This window comes from Podarcis vaucheri (assembly GCF_965113315.1).
Source record: "Podarcis vaucheri genome assembly, chromosome: 1".
In the NCBI taxonomy this organism is placed as follows: domain Eukaryota; kingdom Metazoa; phylum Chordata; class Lepidosauria; order Squamata; family Lacertidae; genus Podarcis; species Podarcis vaucheri.
The window spans coordinates 45041165-45064669 of record NC_138759.1 but is presented as its reverse complement, the minus strand read 5'-3'; the positions used below and the strand labels follow the sequence as shown (position 1 = coordinate 45064669).

The 23505-nt window shown below is 41.2% G+C and overlaps 2 protein-coding genes across 4 annotated transcripts; one reads left to right on the top strand and one right to left on the bottom strand.

The window, feature by feature from the left end:
- Positions 1 to 74: 74 nt before the first annotated feature.
- Positions 75 to 8484, top strand: NDUFAF1 (NADH:ubiquinone oxidoreductase complex assembly factor 1). Of its 2 annotated transcripts, none has more exons than XM_082240922.1 (5): positions 75 to 611; positions 2205 to 2814; positions 4549 to 4734; positions 7061 to 7135; positions 7960 to 8484. In XM_082240922.1, exons 2-5 carry the CDS (start codon positions 2305 to 2307, stop codon positions 8107 to 8109), a joined length of 921 nt encoding a protein of 306 aa, XP_082097048.1. In that variant the 5' UTR covers positions 75 to 611; positions 2205 to 2304; the 3' UTR covers positions 8110 to 8484. The 2 variants fall into 2 exon arrangements, with proteins under 2 accessions (XP_082097048.1, XP_082097047.1); XM_082240921.1 differs by having other exon boundaries at positions 75 to 615.
- A 1904-nt stretch (positions 8485 to 10388) lies between these two features.
- Positions 10389 to 23349, bottom strand: NUSAP1 (nucleolar and spindle associated protein 1). 2 transcript variants are annotated; one of them, XM_082240647.1, is made up of 12 exons: positions 23130 to 23348; positions 21542 to 21607; positions 21115 to 21267; positions 20525 to 20693; positions 20032 to 20100; positions 17370 to 17482; positions 15447 to 15485; positions 15149 to 15336; positions 14678 to 14859; positions 13809 to 13907; positions 12904 to 12994; positions 10389 to 10906 (listed from the first exon to the last, which is right to left on the bottom strand). In XM_082240647.1, the coding sequence occupies exons 1-12, from the start codon at positions 23220 to 23222 to the stop codon at positions 10819 to 10821; spliced, it is 1350 nt and encodes a 449-aa protein (XP_082096773.1). In that variant the 5' UTR covers positions 23223 to 23348; the 3' UTR covers positions 10389 to 10818. The 2 variants fall into 2 exon arrangements, with proteins under 2 accessions (XP_082096773.1, XP_082096774.1); XM_082240648.1 differs by lacking the exon at positions 15447 to 15485 and having other exon boundaries at positions 23130 to 23349.
- Positions 23350 to 23505: the final 156 nt, after the last annotated feature.

Sequence of the window (23505 nt, the reverse complement as noted above, 5' to 3'; positions counted from 1 at the left end):
CCAGTGGCCAGTCGGAACGGGGAGGGAGGGGGCGGGCGTTGTGGTGGAACAAAGAGGCGGTCCCGCGTCAGTTGGGTCCGGCCCCTGGCCCTCGAAGATGGCGCTGCGAGGAAGCGGCGCGCGGGCGAGAGGGGGGCGGGGGGGCCCGGCAGGGAGTGCGATGGGTATTGTTTCACCTGAAGAAATGAAAGCAGCATTTTGGGAATAAACGAGCCCTCAGTCGTACTGTAAAAGCATTCTGTGAGCCGGGCTCTCCTTAAACGGCCGTTACTAGGTTTTGGCCTACTGGGACTTCCTGAAGCCTGTTGTACTTCGTAGGCCTACATGAGACTGATTTGCGACCGTTCCTTATAGCGAAGTGAGGAGGGTGACGCGACAGTGTCCCTCGTCCTTCTCAGGGGGCCGATAACGTCTCTGGGCTAATTCTTACCCGAAGGAGGGAGAGCTTTTGTTCCGGGGGCGCTTGGCCAGAAACTCTCCCGTGTGCAGCGCGGAACCTTGAGTGTGAGGCTCTTGTTTCCTTGGAGAGCGGAGCCAGCTGCACTCGGTCTCGGGGGTCATACGGACGGCTTTCGGCGGCGGACTCGCGGAGCGTGGAGGCATCGCAGAAGGCAGGTGAGGGTCTTACGGTGAGCGTGAAGCGGGGATGTCAGAGGTGACTCTGTGGCCGTTTTTGCCTGCATGCAAGCACGGCGGGCTTTCCTTGCTAAATGTTCCGCTACATTTCCCGGGTGGTTTAGCTCAGGAAACTCCCGGACTAGCAAACGAAAGGGCATCCGATTCGCGCACCCTTATGCCCTGGGACCTCTCATTTTACAAACAGGGCACAACTATTCAGCTAAACCAGGCAGCATTAAAACCTTAGGTTAGGGTATACAGGCTCTAAGGGTGGTATGGCGAGTACTGCTGGCGTCCGTTGTCGTCTGTTGGTTATTAACATGCGCGGAAACTGTCGACTTGAAGAAGAGCTTGGATTTGATATCCCGCCTTTCACTCCCTTTAAGGAGTCTCAAAGCGGCTAACATTCTCCTTTCCCTTCCTCCCCCACAACAAACACTCTGTGAGGTGAGTGGGGCTGAGAGACTTCAGAGAAGTGTGACTGGCCCAAGGTCACCCAGCAGATGCATGTGGAGGAGCGGGGACGCGAACCCGGTTCCCCAGATTACAAGACTACTGCTCTTAACCACTACACCACACTGGCTCTTGAGGAAGAATTCTCTCTCAATTCCGTTGATAGTCTGGATATAGCTGCATAGTGATAGCGCTGTACTTAGCTTTTGCCTGTTCTTTTATGTATATTCACATGCCACGTCTAGTGTGTTATTTATTCACAGTTTCAGAAGACTTACTGATCGACTTCTGTTCTGAATTTGTAAATGTGAAGGATGTTCTTGGGTGAACATTCCATAGTTTTTCATTTGGTATTTCCAATTAGAACTAAGTTGTTTCCTCAGATTCAAGTTTTCCTAAAGTTGTCATTTATTTAAAACATTTCTAGTCTGCTCTTTATTACTAAAAGTAATCCTTTTAAACTTACAAGATACAGTGAAAAAGCCAACAATAAATAATGGACTTGGTGACTAGATGGTGCAGAAGCTAAAACTGTTCTGTCAAAATTTTAAGATTATAAACTAATTTTCTATATGATTAGGATTTAGTAGTGATACCTTTTGAGTTTTCAAAGTATTTCATGTATGCTATTTCAGCATCCCCTACAACAACCACGGAAAATAGGCTAATATTCCCATATTGCACATGGAAGATGAGTTGTTAATGGCTTTCTTAAGGCCACCTAAAGAGCTTATTCCTGAACCAAGAGTTTTTGTTGAATGGGCATGACTGCCATTGTCATCTCTGCTTTTTAGCCAGCTCTGGAGTACATTTCAAAAAAGCTTTCCATGGTGCTAAGAGTATGCGTGTGCAATGGGTGTGCACTCCCTATTTGCATTTAAAGAGAAAAACAATCTGCTTCTAATTGGATACAATATACCAGTACTTATTACACTCAATTAAAATAATAATAATGAACTAGGGCAATGTGATACCTGTTTCTTATTTATGAGGCAGGGATTATCCTCAGACTCTGTGCCAATAATTCTACTTAAGGTAATAAAGTTAAGCATATACCCAAATCTTAGTAGCTTTGGAAAATAAATTAAGCCAACATGTATGCTCGAAAAATATTTCATTTCCTTTTCTTACAGATGGAAGCAAACAACATTAATCAGGGATTGAAAGCACTATTTTCATTTAAATAAAAGTTTGTTGGAAAGCAAAAGATTCTAGTTTTCTGTGAATATTATTATGGCTTCATCCCTCAAGATTTTGGATGCTGCCTGTCTTCTAAAGAAATGTCACTGGCAAAATGGCTTGTGTCCCTTGTTTAGACCTCTTGTTGATAGTTGCAGTCTAAAATGGTACAGTAGCTACAGGAGACCAGGGACACCTCCTGACAGAACCCCGCCTTGGAAGAAAATAGACTTCAGCTTTCAGAAGGGAGTGGAAGGAATCAAGACACATTTTGGACGATTAGTGAAAGAAGTAACAGATCATGTGAAAGGGCCCGAGGGACGTCCACTAAAGCAATACATGCTGGAACAGACAAAAGTGGCTTGGGAGTTTCGTAGTCAAGAAGACTTGGAAAAATGGGTAATCTCATCTGATGTTGAAATTGGAGGGAAAAGTGAAATCTATATGCAGCTGGGCAAGAACAACCAGTCTGCTTTGGTGTATGGGAACATTAATACTACAGTACCTCGTGATGGTGAGACCAGGTATAGTGGTTACTGCTCCATGAGATCTAAACCTCGACTGGTGAGTATATATTATAGTAATAGTCATTTTGCTTCAAACTAGGAGCACTATTTAAGCAGGAGTGGAATTAGTTTTTAGTGATGAAAGCTCTTTATATAGAGAGAGTGTGTGTGTTACAAAAGTACAGTGGTACCTTGGGGCGTGTACGGGATCTGTTCCGGAGCCTCGTTTGCGTCCTGAAGCGAACGCAACTCGCATCTGTGCGTGCGTGGGTTGCCTTTCTCCACACATGCGCGTGACGTTATTTTGACCGTCTGCACATGCGCGTGTGGTGAAACACGGAAGTAATGCGCTCCGTTACTTCCAGGTCGCCGCAGAGCACAACCCAAAAATACTTAACTTGAAGGACACATATCCCGAGGTATGACTGTACATACATTGTCTCTATTTTCAGATCATAAAGTCCTTTCTACAGATCAATTATATTTGATATAAAACATTACTGTTGTATACAGTGCAGTTGTACCTTGGATCCCAAACGCTTTGTGAGGCGACCGTTTTGGCTCCCGAATGCCAGAGTGTTCTGGTTTGTGAATGTTCTTTGGAACCCGAACATCCGACACGGCTTCTGCAGCTTCCAATTGGTTGCAGGAGCTTCCTGCAGCCAATTGGAAGCTGTGCCTTGGTTTCTGAACGTTTTGGAAGTTGGAACGGACTTCTGAGGTACAACTGTATAAGGCAGGCAAGTCCAAAGTCTGTTTCAGGGGTTTAATCTGGCCCCTGTGGCAGTTTATTTCCTGGGGTAAAAATCCTAAAAAAAACCTCAACAACTTAAACCCTAAAAAAAGCTCAACAGCTTTGGTCGGCCCTCACGGTCCTTCACTTCATCAAATCTGGCCCTCTTTGAAAAAAGTCTGGACACCACTGGTATAAGGGGAGGAGGGTATAAATCTGAGATACATTTGTTGTTGGTCTGTGTGCAACAGTGTTTGCTTAATGTACAGATATATTAAAATTGTACTGACCTTGATTTATAGAGCGTGCTCAGCATTGTGTAGTCAACCAAACACTCTTCCTGCTGCCACAACTGTGAGAAGGTGAATACAGTATACAAAAATGCCATTTTAAAGATATGTCTTTTGAGTTCTATGTGTTAGGACATGCGTCTCAGTTTTTGACCAAGTTCTATTCCAGCTTTTTTTATCACTTTTTGAAAAAGAATAGTATGTTTGAGGCATGTTATTCAGTCACACAAATTACATGGATAGTGAGTAAAGCATAAGGCATAAAGCATGATTTCCTCAAAGCCTTTACCTACTAATTTTTAATTATGTGCTTCTTAAATAAAACTAAATGTAAATACTTTAAAACATGGTCTTAAATGTGAATTTGTAATGTAATTTTATCTTCCCTTCCAAAATCTGGTAAAATTGTATATATTTATTTAACTTCCTGGAAGAACTAAAGTTCATTAACAATACAATAAAAGTGTGTAAACGTGTTCAGAGTGCACTGAAACAGCTTAGTTGGGATGGGGAAGTCAAATTTGACTCTGTGGAAGGCTTAGAACAGAGCTTTTCAAATTGTGCATTGCGACATGTTAGTGTGTTGGCTGCAGTGTACAGATGTTTCATGCAAAAATTCTCCCCACGCTCCTCCTGGGGCTGGGAATGGGTTAGTTTGCTAGTAAAACTGAATTACTATGTCACGAAATGATGCATGTCTGAAAAATGTGTCACCAACATGAGAAGTTTGGGAAGCTCTGGCTTAGAGCAATATCTTGTATTTTGGTAGGTGGCTTTTGATCGAAAGAAGCCTTATGATTGGTCAAATTTCAATACCCTGGTCCTGCGTGTTCGTGGTGATGGTAGACCCTGGATGATAAACATCTATACAGACCCATACTTCTCTCATCAGAAGGATGACATCTATAATTACTTCATGTTCACACGTGGGGGCCCGTATTGGGAGGAAATCAAGGTAATACAATGAGTATTTCCATAAGTGTGTAAAAAATGTATTACTTGTCATGTGGAAAATAAGCAACTGAAGGACCTCTGGCTTACCAGTAATAATTGTCCAAAATTCAATAGACATGGGCTGTTATTATTAAAAACATTTCATCCCACTATTCAGCCAAAAAAAGGTTCCCAGAGTGAGTTACAGGTATGCTCACAATCCAAGAGACAACATAAAAGGAAAAGGAATAAAAAGCGGGAAAGCAAGCTCAGGCTATAAAATTCTTGTAGGGATCAGATGGAATGGAAAGATGTAAAGAGGAAAAGCCAAAAGTTCCAGTTTTTTCACCAAAACCTATGGAAATGATCCTGCACTTCCATCTTTCCCACTTTTATAGTCTGATAGAATGGTTGTAAATAATGATAGCTGAGGGAGCTGGTCTCTCAGCGGACCTGATAAAGAGGCCCTACAGTCCCATCTGTCCCTCTTCTGTAGTTTAAAGGAAATGTAAGCTGACAAACTATTTATTTAAATCAAATAATATGTAGGACACAGAAAATAAGTCCAAATGGATTTTTTTAGGCTTTACAAACTTAAACATGTAGAAGGAATAATTATAAAAGTGAAAAACAGAATGATTTTATGGGTACCTCCACACCGGTTTCAGGCTTTCAAGTTTTAAGCGTTTGAGAGATAAGTGGAAACCCATAGAAGGCTGCTGAAGGTAAATGGAGGCAGTTTCTAGATAAATAAACTCATAGTTGTGAGGGCGGCTAGTCAAGGTGCTGGGGTTTGATAGTCAGCTGGATGAGGGCCAGTAAATGAGGCGGAAACCTGACAAGAAGGAGGTTCTGTAGGTAGCTGGTTTGTGTCCAGGAGTTAGGTGTATAATTTATACATGAGGTTGCACCCACCCTGAAAGAACTGGTTTTCTGTAGTTTCCATTCATTTTTGCAGCAGGTCTATATCTATTTAACTAGGTATTTTAATGTTGGCATTTTAGTCTTCTCTTACTGTTTTTGGTTACTTCTTATTGTTTTACGATGTTTTCTGGTTTTCTGGTATGCTTAAGTTTGTTTATACCTATTTGTATCATGCCCTAGTACCTGTATGGATTAAGGGCAGTCTACACGTGTGGGTGGCGCTGTGGTCTAAACCACAGAGCCTAGGGCTTGCCAGTCAGAAGGTTGGCTGGCGGTTCGAATCCCTGTGACAGGGTGAGCTCCTGTTGCTCTGTCTCAGCTCCTGCCACCCTAGCAGTTCGAAAGCACACCAAAAGTGCAAGTAGAGAAATAGGGGGAAGGTAAACAGCGTTTCCATGCGCTGCTCTGGTTCTCCAGAAGCAGCTTAGTAATGACCCGGAAAACTGTCTGTGGACAAACGCTGGCTCCCTCAGCCTATAGAGCGAGATGAACGCGCAACCTCAGAGTCGTCCACAACTGGACCTAATAATCAGGGGTACCTTTACCTTACAAATTTTTAAAATAATAATAGCTAATTAAGCATATAGGTAGCCTGTACACAATTGTATCTTCTTTGCAGACTTCAGCAAACTATTGACAAGGCTATTTTGGGAGATACGTATTTGGCACAGGAGTGACTGTGGTCACATGGAGTTGTATTTTCAGAATTATTGCTTTCAGTTATTTTTCTCCTGATTTGCAGGCTAAGCATTATGAAACTATAGAAGCGCTTGCATAGTTAATAGTAATATGGTTTTAAAAAATGAAGCTTTATTGAAAAGTATTCTGCTACTACTGCATCATGAATGCAGCATTATTCTGTTGAGTTTATATAGTGTTGAAAATCTCAAGTGTTAATATGTGTCTTTGTCATGCAGATTTCCATTTACCTGTGGTAATTCCTCCTAGACAGATAGCTTGACCAATCCTTCATTCTAGCTGCTCCATAACTTATTTTGTTCTTTTAAAGATCTTCCTGTTCTTGTACATAACTGTGCTTTCAGTTCTAATCAGTTGAGAGAATGCTGCATTATCCACAAGTGACAGGGATTATAAATAGTAATGGGTAGGAAAAAACTTAACTACATAGCCATCCCAGTGAGTACACACACATACATATATATATACACCTGCTTTGTATCCAGAGCCAGCACCACTATGAAAATCACAATATGAAATTATGAGCTGCATGAAGGCACTTGCTACCAGTTACCTAAAATATGCTTGCTTCTGACTAAAGGGAGACGGGGGAGGTTATTGTTGTTGTTTTAAGTATTTACTTGTGTTTTTATCTTGTATTTTATTCTGTGAACAGCCCTGAGATCTTGTGAAGAGCAGTATATAAATTTAATAAACAATAATAACAAATAATTTCTTATTGGCAGGTTCCATTTTCTAAGTTCTTTTTTACAAGCCGGGGGAGAATCCAGGATAACCAACATGCACTCTGGTTAGATAAGGTAAATATTCTTGCACTTAAATCTGCTACTTGAAAGTGCAAGATTTTAACTATATGGTCCAATGAAACAAGTCCGCAAATTGTATGCTGATGGTGCTCTTTCGGAATTTCCCTCCATACCCCATCCTCTTTAGACTAATTGTGAACTGCAAAGAACTTTTGAACTGCAGAACACCCCTGCTCTACAGAGACAAATGACAAAAGCTTTCAGTGCTTTATACAAATTCCATGTTTGAAACCTGCACTTAGCTCTTGGCTAACTTGTAGAGCTGCCCTGTTGCTCTCCAAGAAAAAGTGCAGGGAGCTTATGCGCTCACCAGTACCAAGTCCTTCAAGTACCTTCCCAGTGAAGGCCTACAACAGAACCAGAGAGATTGAAAAGTCCCAGGAGGGCTGTACCTGAACTAGAGTATGTGATGAGAGGAACTCATCTCATACGGGTCCTTCTTTCCTGTTGGAACCTCTGCTGTAGAGTCAGAAGAGAAGGCAAAGCTGGAGAACCAAACGTAGGGTTTGGCTTGGAGTTTGTTGTAGTTTTAGTGACTGTTGATGTGTGCAATGAAGCAATACCAGTCTGTATTGAAATTGTCCTGTTTCTAACCTATGTTAGCTTCTCAGCCAAGGCTATTTGCCATACATTTGTATACTTTCTAGTTACCAATAAACCAAGACCAGTTTTCTGATTATAAGCTGACAATCAGTGACCATTAAAAAATATGAATGGATCTTTGTAGAGAAATGTTCTGGCCTTCACAAGTCTATTAATTCGAGGAATAATTTGGAAAATGCCATTACAAATTATGCATTGTTGTTGTTTTTAAACAGATAAGTACCTTAGGATTCACCATAGCTGACCAAGTAAATGGTCCATTTCAGCTGGAGATTGACTTCATTGGATTGTTCTATGATGCAGCCCATTCAGAGGAAACTGCCTATGAGCTATATGAAAGAAATCCCAAGAATCCCAAGAAGTAGAACTTACTGAACATTTGGAGGACTGCTATTCATCTGAAACTGGAAACTTCCACCATCCCTCCCCCCCCTTACACAAAATTTGCAAACAGCAGGGGGAGGGGGAAAACCGTGGCCTGCTAAAATAGCATGTGGAAAGACAGTAGTAGCTGAAAGTTAATGGCTTTCAAGGATAGGTGACTGGATGCATTCTAATGGTTTACTAAGTTGGAATAAAGTCAACAGGTCAAAGGTCTAAAATTACATTGAAATATCCATTTCACTTGAAGAAAAAGAAGCAGGTATTTTATGGGAAACAAATAGCTAACTAATGAGTGATGTAGAAGGCTTTGGGGGCTTGTGTGTTGGGCTACCTAATAAATTTCTACCCTAAACTCATTTCTGGCTACTGCATTCTTTGTGATTTTTTTTTTTGTAGCTACCATCCATCACACGCAGGATGAGCTAATTTGCAGACATGCCAAAGCTTGTTAGAAATGGGTCCCAATGAGTGAGATCAAAAATGCAATCCATGCTGTGACCCAAGCCTCTAGCGTGCAGATTAGTTGCAATTCCATTTGGAGGGAGTAAGAGATTCCTTTGTGACCTTAGTCTGTCCCATTTAGAAGCCCTTCATTGGAAGAGGCTTGCAAAACAAGCTACACATCCAATAGCAGAAAGCGATCCTCTTCCATTCCGTTTAGGTGGGAAGAATCTGTTATCAGAACTCTTCATAATGGAGTAGGAAACGGGGAAGTGTGCACCTGCTATCAGTCAAATGTAAGGACAATACCACTAGGGGCTATTCCTTCAACCCTCCTTGTCTCTACTATGTCCTGCCTGTGACTAAAGTCTTTTTGGTCAAATCATGATGAGTTCTAGATGCCTGGGCCTCTGAGGCTTTCTTGGTGGTGGTACCCCATAGAAGGAACACACTTCCCTGCAGGCTGGTACCAACATCAATTAATTTTGGAGCAAGGTGAAAATGTTTTTCTGCAACTTTTGAAGATCAGCCTTGACTGAAGACATTTAGGACAGGTGGAAGAACATGTTTTAGTAGTTTTTTATGCAATGCATGTTGTGATCCTTCCTGGGTGCTGTTTTGCCATGAATGGGATATAAATTTAGAAAATAAATATGTATTGTGTCTGCTCATCCTCCAGTGTCCTTGATTAAAGCTATAGTATACGCTTGAAGGGGGTGGGGACAGACTTGGTGATGAAATGTATTCCCACACTTAACTGATCACCAGCCAGGACGTAGATTAAGCTTATGTGGTCTTGATCAGGCAACAGTACAATACTACTTTTTCATGTAGGAAGTCAGAAAATTCCCAATTCATTATTTAAGAATTCCTGTATTCAATTGAAAATGTGACATTGGGCCTCCCATGAGGGATGGAGTGGATCCTCAGATGGGTTGTCCCTCCAATTTGCTACACAGGCAAAATATGTGAATTAGACAAGGTCATCCAGCTCGGAAGAAAAGAATGTTAACCTTGGAGAAAAGGACTGCAGCTCAGACACAACGTGCAAAACAAGACTTGAGGAAGAACGTCCAGTATAAAACCAGTACAATTTTGAACTGAACTAGAGGGTACTCAATTTGAGAGAATACTAAAAATATATATAAATTTGTCCAACCCACAGCCAGTGACCCAAACTAACCTAGGGCGGATAGGGTCCCCCTGCCCCTGCAGGAAATAGACCTTTATAGGAGGTCCAATGTCACATTTTCATGCAGAGGGGAGGGGATTCTTGGATGTGATGTATCAAAGCTACTCAGATGAGTGGGACCAGCTATGGACCCTACTCTTACTGGTACCTGCTGCAGTACTCTCCTACCAGAAGAAGCTCCAGCAGTTGAATAGGCATTAATTCTGTAATGTCTCACAAATGTAGACACAGAAGACTAGATGGCTGCCCTACAAATATATCCCCCAAAAGTGCTGAGGTGCCAATGGCAGGGAAGCGAGTAGTGACCCCAGCCAGCCAGAACTAGAAACCTCATAGCACTTGGAAATGCACCCTTAGCCATCTGAAAAGTGTAGCATTTGAAACCTTTCCCATGGTCTGCAGCTGGAAAATAAACAGAGAAGCAGACTCAGAAATTAAAAGATGTTCATGGATCTGAAAAGGTTTGCAACATTTGCTGTAGAGAATATACAGCTAACCACCACATGAACGATTGTTGTTGCTAACTGAGGTTCAGAGCACCTACAGCAGTAGAGAATAGCTGTGGTGGCAGAGCTGTGTGATAGTGTTCACTGATTTAAAATTAACTTTTATCCAAGTTGCACAACATACTGTCAACAATATTGCTTTAATGAAATTAGTAAAACAAAGTTATATAAAAACACTCAATTAAATGTATCTAAAACTTAATTTTGTTCCTTTTATCTTATACAATACACTTTTTTGGTCCACAGCTGGAATAATTTTTTAGTTTTCAGCTACTCCAGAAGATAGTAAGTGAATCTAGAGAAGACATTCACAACAGAAGTTAATTATTACAAGTTGCAGGTTTGAAGCTGTTAACAACCCCTTTTCAGATAGTTAAAACTGAATTAGCTGACACCAGTGCCCTATATTTTCTCATTAGATGAAGCTAGTTCTGTACAAGACAACAGATTGACTTAAGAATATAACTGCATAGGAAATAAGTAAATGTATTTACAGGAAAGAAAATGTTTTGAATAAAAATGCTGTTTACAGAGTCATTTTTGAGTTGGCCTTAAGTAACAGTTAATCCTCTCCGGGATCTAAGCACTTCGTCTTTTCTCTGTTTTCTTTCCTGGACATGCCTCTCCCTCCTCTCTTCTCTGTAAGCAAAACATAACATATTAGATTAACTCATGCACCAGTGCTAACAAGTACACAAAGCCAATAGAGTGGTACCTTGGGTTACATACGCTTCAGGTTACAGACTCCGCTAACCCAGAAATAGTACCTCAGGTTCAGAATGAGAACCGAAATGGTGCAGTGGCGGCACAGCAGCAGGAGGCCCCACTAGCTAAAGTGGTGCTTTAGGTTAAGAACAGTTTCAGGTTAAGAACAAACCCCCAGAACGAATTTCTTAACCCAAGGTACCACTGTAAAGACAAACCGCTCAGTGTTCTTTTGTTGCTGCATCCATTTTTACATCTGGAAGGAGGCATTACATTTTCGGGGGGGACGGGGGACGGACCATACTCGACTATAAAGTTGCATGGTTGAATTCCAGTCATATGTGAAATAATTAAGTCGTCTTTGAGAATATTTGGGAAAATAAGTATGACCCCATTCAGAAGATAGGCAAATAAGAAATTGCTGTAGTTACTTCTCTGCTTTCCATATCTACTTGCTAGCTCAGCCTAGAAATCAAGTATTTGTATTTCTGAATGACTGCTCTGAGAATAATACTGGATACACTGGAGAAAGGTTTCAATCCAGATTGGGGTTTAAATTGCATAAACTATATACAAGATTTTTAATACTGATAAGTAGCTTCAGCTGCCACTTAAGATTATTTGTAGCATAATGGGAGGCTTGAAAACTGAAGACAGTTTCATCTCTTTAAAGGGCAGTATTAGTCAGGGGCCTGCAAGGACAGAAGTACTTGGCCTTCCTTCATCCCTAAAGCAAGTTTAAATTGAGTGTGTAATATAATAGTAATTTATTATTTATACCCCGCCCATCTGGCTGAGTTTCCCCAGCCACTTTGGATGGCTCCCAATCGAGTATTAAAAACAATACAGCATTAAATATTAAAAACTTTCCTAAACAGGCCTGCTGCCTTCAGGTGTCTTTTAAAAATAGGATAGTTGCTTATTTCCTTGACATCTGATGGGAGGGCATTTCACAGGGCGGGCTCCCCACCATGAACAACACACCTTATGGTTTATTTTATACCTCCCTTTCCCCTATCCACAAGCTGTACTGCTGGCCCCAAACCTCATGCTGCAGAATGACAGAAGTATTGGGGGGCGGGGGCGGATGTTTCAGCTCTCAACCCAAGAGTACACTTCAGGGGGAACCCTTACTTAATGGGGGACCACTTTTCATTATTTGTATCTCCAACCTAAGGGTGCCTGAGGACCTGTCGCTGTCTTTTATGCTTCACACAATTAAAACTTAAACGTATATCACCTATTTTCATGTCCCTCTCTTAAATCAAGTTCTTCCCTTTGCTTTTGTCAGGGCTTTCAATGTTTTCTATCAAGTGACTTCAGATGAGCTTCCTAAGTTGAAAGCCTATGAAAGGTGGCCAGACCTCCCTCCCTGCATATTTTGTGAGGGTGAGAAGGCATGCACACTAATGTGTGCAAAGAGCTCATCCATGGGAGAGGGAGATCTCGAGTGGCTCAGTATCCCGTCTCATGGGGAGAATTTCTACACATACCGTATGTTAGGCACATACTTGTGTTAGGCAATATTTTAAGTAAAGTAATACATAACATCCACCCACAATATAAAAATACTTTGCCAAGTATGTTAGTATATGCACAAAACCCTTTTCACTTGCCATGTGTATGGCCCGCAGGTGTGACACTGCTTGCTTGATCACTTCTATACACAGCAGTCTTATTGCAGAACTATCAAATCCTTACTTTGTCTATAGGAGACCTCACTGGATGGCATGGGGCCGCCAACATTGCTACTAGAGGGTAGGTAAGGTGGCCCATACTAGGATTGGTCCACTGTTTGAGCTCTTTTATGATTTCCAAAGCATACACATGTGAGTGGAGTGAAGTGAAGTGAGGTAAAGTTATGAGAGTAGTCACAACATCTGAAAACAGCTTATGGTAGGCTGTATGGCAGCCTTAAGTCATATACTTGCCTAGTCTGAAGAAGTGGCTGTTTATAATTTCTCTTGTGTGAACATGGAGACTGGAGATTCTCCTTTGATTTGCCCCAAGGTTTCAGTTTTCCTATATTTACATAGAAGGAAAATATACCAAGATTTAGCTTTTGTATATAGCACAAATTGTTTGAGTGAACTTGAAGATAATTAAGTATATTCCAATTTCAGTCTGCACATTAGCACTTACTACTTGCAGTGTATTATTACTCTGGAAAGGCAAAATTCATCTAGAAATCAGTGCTGACCTACCTAAGCTTGAACACATGGAATTTTATGATCAAGGAATGATTAGATCAGGTAACTTTTTTCAAGCCTATCAGTAGTGGGTTTTACTCACACAACTACTGTATGTCTTCTGTGAGAAACTAGCGAACAGTACTAATACAGTAAAGCATAATTGTTATAGGAATTCAAGAAAAGCTGCAAGATGGGTTATTTTACTTGCTATCCTTTGCAGTTAACAGAACTAGACAGAAATGCACTTTCCCTACCTCTGTATATAACAGGCAAAAATCCCTAGGATTGGTAGTGCTTTCTACTTTGTCTAAAGGTCTGCGTCATGGCCTTCACAAATCAAGAATGAACTCATTTCAATATGATTTAGAAAAGACAAATTCAATAAGATTTCTAAATGATGTACATAAAATTTATTGATCCAAGTGGTATGATCTCAGTCGGTAGAACACAAGACTCTTAATCCCAGAGACGTAGGTTCAAGGCTCATGTTTGGCAAAGGATTCCTGCATTGCAGGGGGTTGGATTAGATGACCCTGTGGTGTATTTCAGCTCTACAAATTTATGATTCTATGTACACTGAAAGTTGGGGCCATTTTAGGAAAACACACATTTTGCAACTATATTGGCATGCCAATTTTCAATACCTTTGTGTGGCTCATAGCTAAGAGGTCTTGACAGACTTGCTTGTAGATCAAATACTGGTTTCTTTGCGCTGGTGGCTTCAAACTTGAAAGGCGTAACGGCTATTAAAAGAAGACCGCATATGAACACCAGTGACGGGCAGGTAAAACTTAGCAAATGATACCAGCTAAACTGTTTGCTGCTTGAAAGTGTATAGAAGTTATGTATAGAAGCTTGACCGAGCTGTAAATTTGATGAAAAACCAATTACCCTTACACTTCCATTTGGATTCTAGTAGTAATTAGACTAAATACTGAACTCCCCGGAGCAAAAGCAAAAGGTTAAAAAGATGAAGTTGCTCTTTTTTAAACTAAAAAGTCGGCTTGAGTTTTTCAGTCATCTAATGTACCGAACAAATAAATTACAAATATAGTTACACTATAAAACTGCCTTTATTCCAAAGGAGCATGAATGCCTTTCAATTAGACAAGTATTTATTAAAGGAAAGAAAATTTCCATTAAGAATATGAGTCGCAGGGGGTGAAGAGTGACGAGACAGGACACCACATGGGGCTTCAAGAGACAAACCAAGGAAGGCATGAGGAAAGACCTGTCTCCAGAGACAGTTTACTTATAACACACTGGACTGCATATTGGAGGGCAATGCTGTTCCAGCTTTTCATGCTGAATTAATTTTTCCCTTCTTGTAGCCCACTCCATCAGTGTAGCTATTTCAGTACCTTAGACACTGAGAGAACCCAATCCTGACTATTCAACAATAGCCCACAGATTCTGCACCAGATGCCTACACTGCAAGAATTACCTCGTCCTTGTAGAATCAAGTATAGACAATTGCTACTGTGTTTATTTGCAAATTAAGTTCATCAGTTACCAGAGTTTGTTGGGATTTCTGCTGATTGATGCTTTGTTGCACTTCCTTTGGAATTTGTCATAGTTATTGACTTATTGCTCTCCTGGCTGGCTGGGGTACCAACGTTCGGGAAAGGAGTTTTTCTAGATGGCGTCTTGGTAAGGGAGCGCTTGTGCTCGTTATCCTTTGTAGATGTAGAGAATCTGAGCAAAACAGTTATTTTCAGTATTTAATGGTCGAGTTTCAGCTATTCCTTAAATCAATTTTCTTCCAAATAAACACTGAAAACATGCAAGAGAGCCCGAACTACTAACCCCCCACAATCTTTTAAAGTAGTGTTTATTTTTATTTTGTTTATTAGATGTGTATATCAACCCTTCATCCATTGTTGTAATTAAATATACACATGCTTCAACTGTGTAGCATTCTATAAATGTCACAATCTCACAATACTAACATTTTATTAGCTGTTGCTACTTATAGTGCCTTTACCTGACATTCATCTTGGTGGTAGAGAGGCAGGTTGAGCTGAATATTGATTTTTGAGATAAAATGCTTTTGTTTGCAGTGCCAGAAGAATTGCGTGGTGAGTGTCGCAAGTTTACGGGAGTACACACAGCAGACTGCTTATTCCTTTGAGGATAAGGGCTTAATAAAAACCCTCTGGAACTGGAACGCTTCTGCAAATATGAGGGATATTAGCATATTTTCAAGTCTGCACGGTGATTTGGAGTAAGTCAGGGATCATTAAAGTTTTAAGGTTAGCTGAAAACCAATAATTTATTCTCACCTTGGAACTACTGTTTTGAGATGTCTTCTGAGCCAGCATCTGCCAACATTTGAAAATAAACTGTATCATTTCTATGGGAGTTATTCTAGTTCCCCAAGATGAACACATTGCCAAATTAAAAGCAAATATGGCTTGCTTTAGCCAAAATAAGAAATCCCACAAAAATTGACATAAGCAGACACTGCCTATTGCTGTCTGTCTGAGCCCTAGGCAGGCATTAGGAAAGCTACTATACCAGGAGATGAAAAACCGCTGAAATCAGTATATGAACCTCAAAATATGATTGCTTTAAAGTTTAATTTGTCAATACTTCTGTGCATTTCAGTCCATTAGGATATTTTAGTGCTTTACAAAGTTAAACCAAGTGATAAACACAAAACCAAACTCCAAAACCAGGCAGTATCTAGTGCCCTAAGCTAAAGAGCCACATTTTCATTGCCTGCTGAAAAGCAGGCAGAGATCATGTGGGTCTCAATTGGAATGTTATCTGAAGCTGTTAGCTTATCACATTGGCTATGATGCCTAGCAAACTTTCACATCTAAATTATATTTGCACTAGCCCACCTCTGTGTTGTTTTCGGGGGCTGATTCCTAACTTTCTAAAGCAGGGGCAGGAGGAGGAAGAGGGAGAAAAGGGAGAAGACACTATTGTAAATGACTTGGTGGGGAAGGGGAAGTCTTTCTGTGTGTGAGGTGGAGAAGAGAAGAGGACGGGGTAGGTGGGATTGGGTGGGGGTAAAGGTGGCATTTGGAGGAATGAGGGGAATAGAAAGAAAGGTAACTGTGAGAGAAACACAATTTTAGGGCACTAGTGGCAGAGGGGGGAGGGGAAGGCTGCCGAGGAGGAATTTGGGAGTAGATGAAAGTGGATGGATTTAAATGGGGCATTTGCAGTGCTGTGGTGGAAGGAGCACTGAGGGAAATGAAGGGGAATATGTCAGTGTCCCTTGCTTCATAGTGTAGTCAAATTTATCCCTCTTCCATTCTTCAGCTGCCTAATATGAGAAAGATAGAGGATGCATGTGGAGCCCTCAAATATTCCATAGTACCTTCATGCAATGCTGTTCATTGAAGCATGGTCTGTGTGCAAGCAGGAGTTGAGAAAAGGAAAGGGATGGGGGAAGGTAGAGGGTGATGGTAAAACTGGTGCAAAAGGGGCTACAAAAAAGTAGGGGTACAAAAGGGGCTACTGAATAGGAGGGGATAGTGGCTTCATAATTTGGCAGAAGACAAGAGTAATTAGTAGCTGCAATGTTTGGGAAGAGAATGTAGGTGGGTCTGTGTGCAGGGAGCGTGCATAAAAAAGTAAGGAAGAGGCAGCATGGACGTGGGGGTGAATGCGAAAACTGGTGCAAAGCAGGGTTGCAGAATAGAAGTGACTTCTATCCTGAATGGGGTTGGAGATATGAAAAGCGAGCTTTATCACTGCATGGGGTGGGAAGGAGCTCTAGGATGTTGATGCTGGAGTGATTGTGGAGTTGGTGAGGGGAGTGAGTAGGAGCGCAGAATACTTTAATAGTCCTGCAGTCATAATGCTGAAATACCTGGTGATTATAAAATACAAATGTTTAAAAAGTCAATCTCCGCAAGACTTATGGGGACAAGTTTGTTTCAACCCTGGTAAGAATGTCCTCTGAAGATTAAGGAGGCTCTAACAAAAGAAAGAAAGAAAGAAAGAAAGAAAGAAAGAAGCAAAAGAAAGGTAAGGGGAATGCAGGGCAATTAGGAATGGGCCAAGCTACTCTGTGGGTCAGAATACAATGTATGAAAGAACGTCACAGTACGCAGGGAATGATTGGTGAGATGGTCTTTGGAAGAAAGGAGGGCTAAATTTATGACATGCACCCTAATTACTATGAGTGAATGTAGGTTTCATTCTAAATACTCTGCATATAGGGTGGGGTGGAGAAAGTTAATCCTTACCTTGACCTCATTAACTGAATTGCTGAAGTTGCGAATCATTTTATTTTTCCTTTCAATGTATTCATCAATAGATTGCATTTTCTTGAACTGAGCCTCGTGAATTTTCTTAAAGTCTTCAGAATTAAAAAGAACATTGTTACCAATATTTTTCTTTAAAAGTACACATACCAATTTAATTGCTAGTTTGCAGCCCCCTATAAATCAACAAGAATCATGCAGGTGAGTGTGCTAGAAGAGAAATGGAGCACTCAGTTCCCTTATCTGCACCCAGCAGAGAAATGCAGCAGACTGCTGCAGTTGGGAGTCAAGGATTGCTATTCTATTTGCAAATAGTAACTTTACAAGGTTGTGTCCAACATTGCTGTTCCATTTGCACAGTAACTTCCTTTTCTCCTGCCCCATACAGCCCCACCCCACATACCAGAACATCTGCTCCAGAGAAGATTCTGTGGATGAACAGAGGAGGAAGGCGAAATATCATTGTGTGAGTGTAACTCCACTTGTGCAGCACTGGATACAAATATGTATAACAAGATTTACTGCTGAATTTCTATAGTGGATTCAATACATGAACAGACATTTGTTTTGAATAGGTGCTTTGTTGCTTCCGAAATAAAGTTGCCATTTTAAAAAATTAAAGTGACAGCTATCTTCCTCCTCTAGTTCTTTAGCATTGTGTTAATTATCTGTAATTGTACCCTTATTAAATTTATTCTCCCATTTTTAGTTGTAAAGTCTCTTTCGTTCAGTATTTGCACAAACCATTCCTGCTTCTGTTATCACCCAAGGTTTTGACATCTATTTTTTAGCTTCATGAATGTCAGTAAAAATATCAGATTCATGAGATCTTCCTTATTGTTATTCATGCTGATAAATCAGAGTAATATTTTTAAGAAAATAACAAGTCTACCACAAATGCTGAAAAGCTTTGATTTCTCATTTATGTTTGCAGCATAGAATATCATTCGTGCCTCTAAGTTTTGGTACAGTATACAACAAACAGTAGCTTAAGAGAACTGTTAACTGGGTATGTAAAAATGTAATCTCCAAATGTTTTCAGATGTCAAAACTTGAATTTTGCTTTTTCACAGCAATGTTCTAGAAGTATGAGTTTGACAGTTTCCTCACATTTCCCTCTCTAACATGCCAGTAACTACAGGTTATCTGCATGTAATGTCATGGAAGCATGTATTAATCAGTTGGATTTGTACCAGATATTAGTGTCTTCATGGACAGTTACCTGTGAGCATGGGAAAACTTGGAAATACAGTGGTGCCTCGCAAGACGAAATTAATCCGTTCCGCGAGTCTCTTCGTCTTGCGGTTTTTTCATCTTGCGAAGCACGGCTATTAACGGCTACAGGTATAAACTCGTTCCCGCAACTGCAAGCCTCGACCCCTAGGGAGCATCTGGCCATTGCATAAGCCTTGTCCGGTCTCTTAAGCAGTCCCTCCTGACGCGCTTACATAACACAAGCCCCGACCGCTGCCATCCCAGCGAACCCGGAAGATAAGATCTGCAGCAGGCACCCCGCACCTCCGATCCCGGGGCGCGCTCAGCCAAAGCATCCCCGGACACCTGTCCCGCCGCGCCTTTGCGCAGCGCTCTGCAGAGCGGAGCGAGCGAGCCCCAGAGGGAGGAGTCTCCGGCAACGCCATCGACGGCCCCGCTGCAGCACTGGGTCCTGGAGCCCTCCAGCTGCCGACTGCCTTTATTTTGCTGCAGGAGCCTCCTCTGCACCGGGATCCTCGCGCACTCCCTCCGTCTCTCCATGCCTTTTAGGTGAGTGGCATGCTTGGGCTGACTTTGGACGACCCACAGCGGGGCTTCCCTCGGCTGCGCGACCGGAGCTCGCCTTTGTGGTAACTTTGAGAAAAAGGAAAAAAAACTCGCAAGAAATTTCGTCTTGCGAAGCAAGCCCATAGGGAAAATCGTCTTGCAAAGCGACGCAAAAACCGAAAAACCCTTTCATCTTGCATGTTTTTCGTTTTGCGAGGCACCACTGTATTTGCACATTTATTACAGCTTATCAGAGTAAGAAAGCATGGTTATTTTAAGATGCAAGCACATGTAGCAGATGCAACTCAAGAAAATGAGCTGGTACATATGAAATATAAGCAGAATACTAGTACATCAAAAAGAAAAGTTTATTATTATTATTATTATTATTATTATTATTGCTGTACTCATTAGTATGAAGCTTTAAATTTATTTCCAAGTCTCCCCATGCTCCTCTACATATCAGCCTTCAAATGCCCTTCAAAAGATGTTTTGTTCTGGTTAAAACCCTTTGCACAAAGAAATCCCACATACATGGAATTGTGTGAGTTCCATCTGAACTGTTACACAGAAGGCAAAACAGAAATAGCAAGCATCAATGTGTCACATAAGATACTTTTCAGTAGTCAAGACGAGGAATTCAACTGCAAGGATAGTTGCTGGTTACCATATCAGTGGCTCTGAAGATTTGCTGCAAAATTCTTCCATAAAAATCTTTCCCACATATTTTTTTAAAATAAGCACATCAGTGTGATTTAACAGCCAAACAAATGACAAAGCGAAGGATAAAAAAGCACCTGCACGTTTAAACATTTAGATTCATGTACAAATAGGTTAATATTTTATCCTTCTATTGCAGGTCAGTTGTATTAATGCTACTTACTTGGTGTGGTAGAAGCAAATCCTTTTCTCCCAGGTTTCTTTTCAGAGACAGGATCCACAAGAATCCTACCTGATGGAAACAGATATGGGAGAAAACTTGAAAATTATTGGGCAACAATAGTGCTACAATTTCAAACTGTTCTTAATATTTTCATATTTCTTAAGTTAAGCAGGACAAATTTAGCTATTCAAGTTTCCATCAGATAATCTTTCATATGAGTGTAATGTTTGCTAAGGCTTTCTACTAATGACTTTGTGCAGTGGCGATTTTGTTGAGCATGCTGATGACATGGTACATTAAAGGTCTTCTCACATTAGACCCTTCATGAGACTGCACACTGCTGCCCCTGAATCTTACTGTCTACAAACTATTGTTCAGCTCCCAAGAATCCTAGATTTTACTGAGTGTGAAAATACAGACAACAGCTTGCCCCCCCCACTGTACTGAACTAGTACAAAACAAGCATTTTACTTAAAAGTACAAGTTACTTTACCTCCTTTTCTTCTGGTTTTTTTCTCTTTTTGTTGATCTTCAGTATCTGAGTTATCTACTAAATTTTCTACAGTTCCACTGTTCAACAGACACTTGTTTTGGCTGGTCTTCAGCATTTTTCTGGACTCAACTTCCTGGGCCTCTTCACATTCTGTCACCTCTGTCAGAATCTGAAGTTCAAAAAATTAAACTTGTAAATAAGCATTTTGCTTTCCTGCTACAGTAGAACAGTAAAAGAAAGCCTTAGGGCTTCAATGCATGCCTGTAAATATACAGGCAAAAGATCAGAACATGGATTTCAAAAGCTGGAGAGTACACTGAATAGTTCTTTGCACCCAATAACTAACAATGTTACAAAGTAACATATTCATAACCTAATTTATACAGGGTTCAGGATCAGACATTTCTTGACACCTTTTTGAAGGACATAGTACACACAACTCATAAATGTTGTTACCTTTTGATCATCGCATAAAGCACTATAGCCTTTTCATATAAAACGCTTTTCAAAAGCACAAAATACCAGTATAAACTTCCAAAAGCAGCAGGTAAATATTTACAATACAAAGACTCAATGATACATAAAGTCACCTCTTTCTCTGGAAGTTCTGTTTTTCCTTCTGGGTTTCCCTGTGTATCATCATATTTCTGTTTTCTACGCCTTTTAGTCACCATGGACTCGTTTACAAGCCTTTGACTGCTGTCCAGCTCATCTGTATCTGTAGATAAGCTTCTTTTGTTTACCTGTACCAAGCAAATTGGACCACATCCTTATTTCCAAATTATTTGTAAACATTGAAGAAGCAACATGGGGAGATTTTCCCACCTAGCTGAAACTCAATCACTTATTTGGTGATTTCAGAAAATGGCTTACAGTTTATACCCCAAGAATAATTCTGATAAAAATCAGGTGAGAATCACTTCTGTGCCAGCATATGCATAATTAACAAGTGAGCAGGGTGTTTTAAAGGCAATGAAAAACACAGAAATTGATAGGCAAAATATATTTTGTGCTTACCATACTTCCATTTTCCTTTACTGCTGCAAAGAAGTGCTGCTTCAACAAATGTAACAACTTGTCTGCCTACAAAACAGTTACAGAATAATGTGAGATCAGTGTACACAAGGTTTCATTTCACCAGGTTTTTTTCATATAAAATTAGAGAATACACCATTATAAGTCACTTTAAATTAAATAGACATGTCATGATAGATTATACTGATAGATTATATTGAGTAATAAGAATGGGCAGTCTTTTCAAGTTGGCAAAACATTAGGTATAGAAATAGGTTACATAGTCTTTCACTGCTATGTTCAGCTAACAGAATTGGGGATCCTGTATTTGAGAAAGAGGAACATACTGGGTGCTCCTAGGAAAGGATATTTAATATCACAAAGAAGTCATTCAGACCAGATTTTTCTGTGTCTTTGGCACATTAGCTTCCATACACTGTTTTTGTAGTGATAACATTCACTGCTGTTCCACCACTTGCTGTTCACAACAGCAGGCAGAACTTGATGGAAAGTATGTGGGCTATTCTTCTCTGACCCATCATGGACTCAGGGCACTTGAATATCCTTGGGGAGTTGGACAGCAAAAGCCAAACCCAATTTGTATACAAAGGGGTGCAACGGGTAAGCCCTGATCCCACAATAAAGCTATCTAGAAGCACTCGCTACAAAGCTGGTGCCAGTTGGTGTTTGTTTGCGGCCAGTTAAATGCACCACAGGAAAGCAATCTAGAAAAGATCGCCCTCTGGCATAATTGTTTTGAGTAGGGCGCCCGTTTCAAATTGACTAGGCAACTTGAGCAGGCACAGTTCATATGGACTAGTGCCTCCGATGTACAGTGGAACCTCGGGTAGCGAATGCGATCCATGCACGTTCGCAACCCACAGTGCCGCGTCAGTGCATGAGCAGGTCGCGATTTAACGTTTCAGCTGATAGAACTGTATTGATAGAATACAGATAACTAAACAAACTTTGTTACATTATATTCTTCATTAAATTATCTTTCCATTGATACATAATTTTACGGTATTGCTCGAAAAAAAGGTGGTGTTATGAGCGGTCAAACCTCAGAAATATACTTTCCCCAATTTTGGCCACTAGTGTTTGCAGGGCCAGATTTAGGTTTGATGAGGCCCTAAGCAACTGAAGGTAAGCGGGGGCCTTTATATGTCCAGCTGTCCTTTGTCAACAACAAATTGTAGCTGTTTTTTATGTTGAATATATGCTATATGGTAATTTAGGAACCTAATTGGTCCATACACAACACAAAACACTGTTGCTGCATGTAGGTTTTATTTTATTTGGTTTTTTATCTTATATTTTTGAAATCCAAGTTTCTTTCCTTTCATTTTTTTAGGGAGGGGCCCAAGAGAGTGGGGCCCTAAGCTATAGCTTGTGTCAAGTTAATTAGCTCGTCCTGGGCGCGCGAGCTCCTCTGAGGCTCACAAGGCAAGTTAGACGGCTAAAGAACGGCGGCCATGTTACCCGACCTGTGTGCCGAAAACGACTCTCGTTCCGAAAAACGGCCCTCTCACGTTTCGCCTCGCCCCCCCCCCCAGCCCCAACGCCGCCTCACTGCGCGCAGCCCCCGCACCTTGAGGTTGGCCTTCAGCCCCGCGCTCTTGGCCAGGCGCCTCAGCTCGCCGTACTTGAGCGCCTCCAGCTGCTGCGCGGAAGGAGCCTCCATGCTCGCCTCTATCCAACCGACCGTTCCAACCGCCGCACTTCAAACCCGCCCGCTCAGCGCTCGCCGTCTTTCCTCCCCGCCGCGCCGCCTTCGAAATCACCTCTCGCGCCGTCTCATTGGTCGAGCCGCAAGCGAAAGTGGGTGGTGCTCGAAGGAGGCTCCTAGCCAATAGGAACCCCGGATAGATAAATAAATAAATAATTAAAACAACAACAAGCCAACCCCACCACCGTTTCGTTCCCTTGTTTCGAAAAGGCGCGAAGGCTTCTCCGGCTCTCCACAC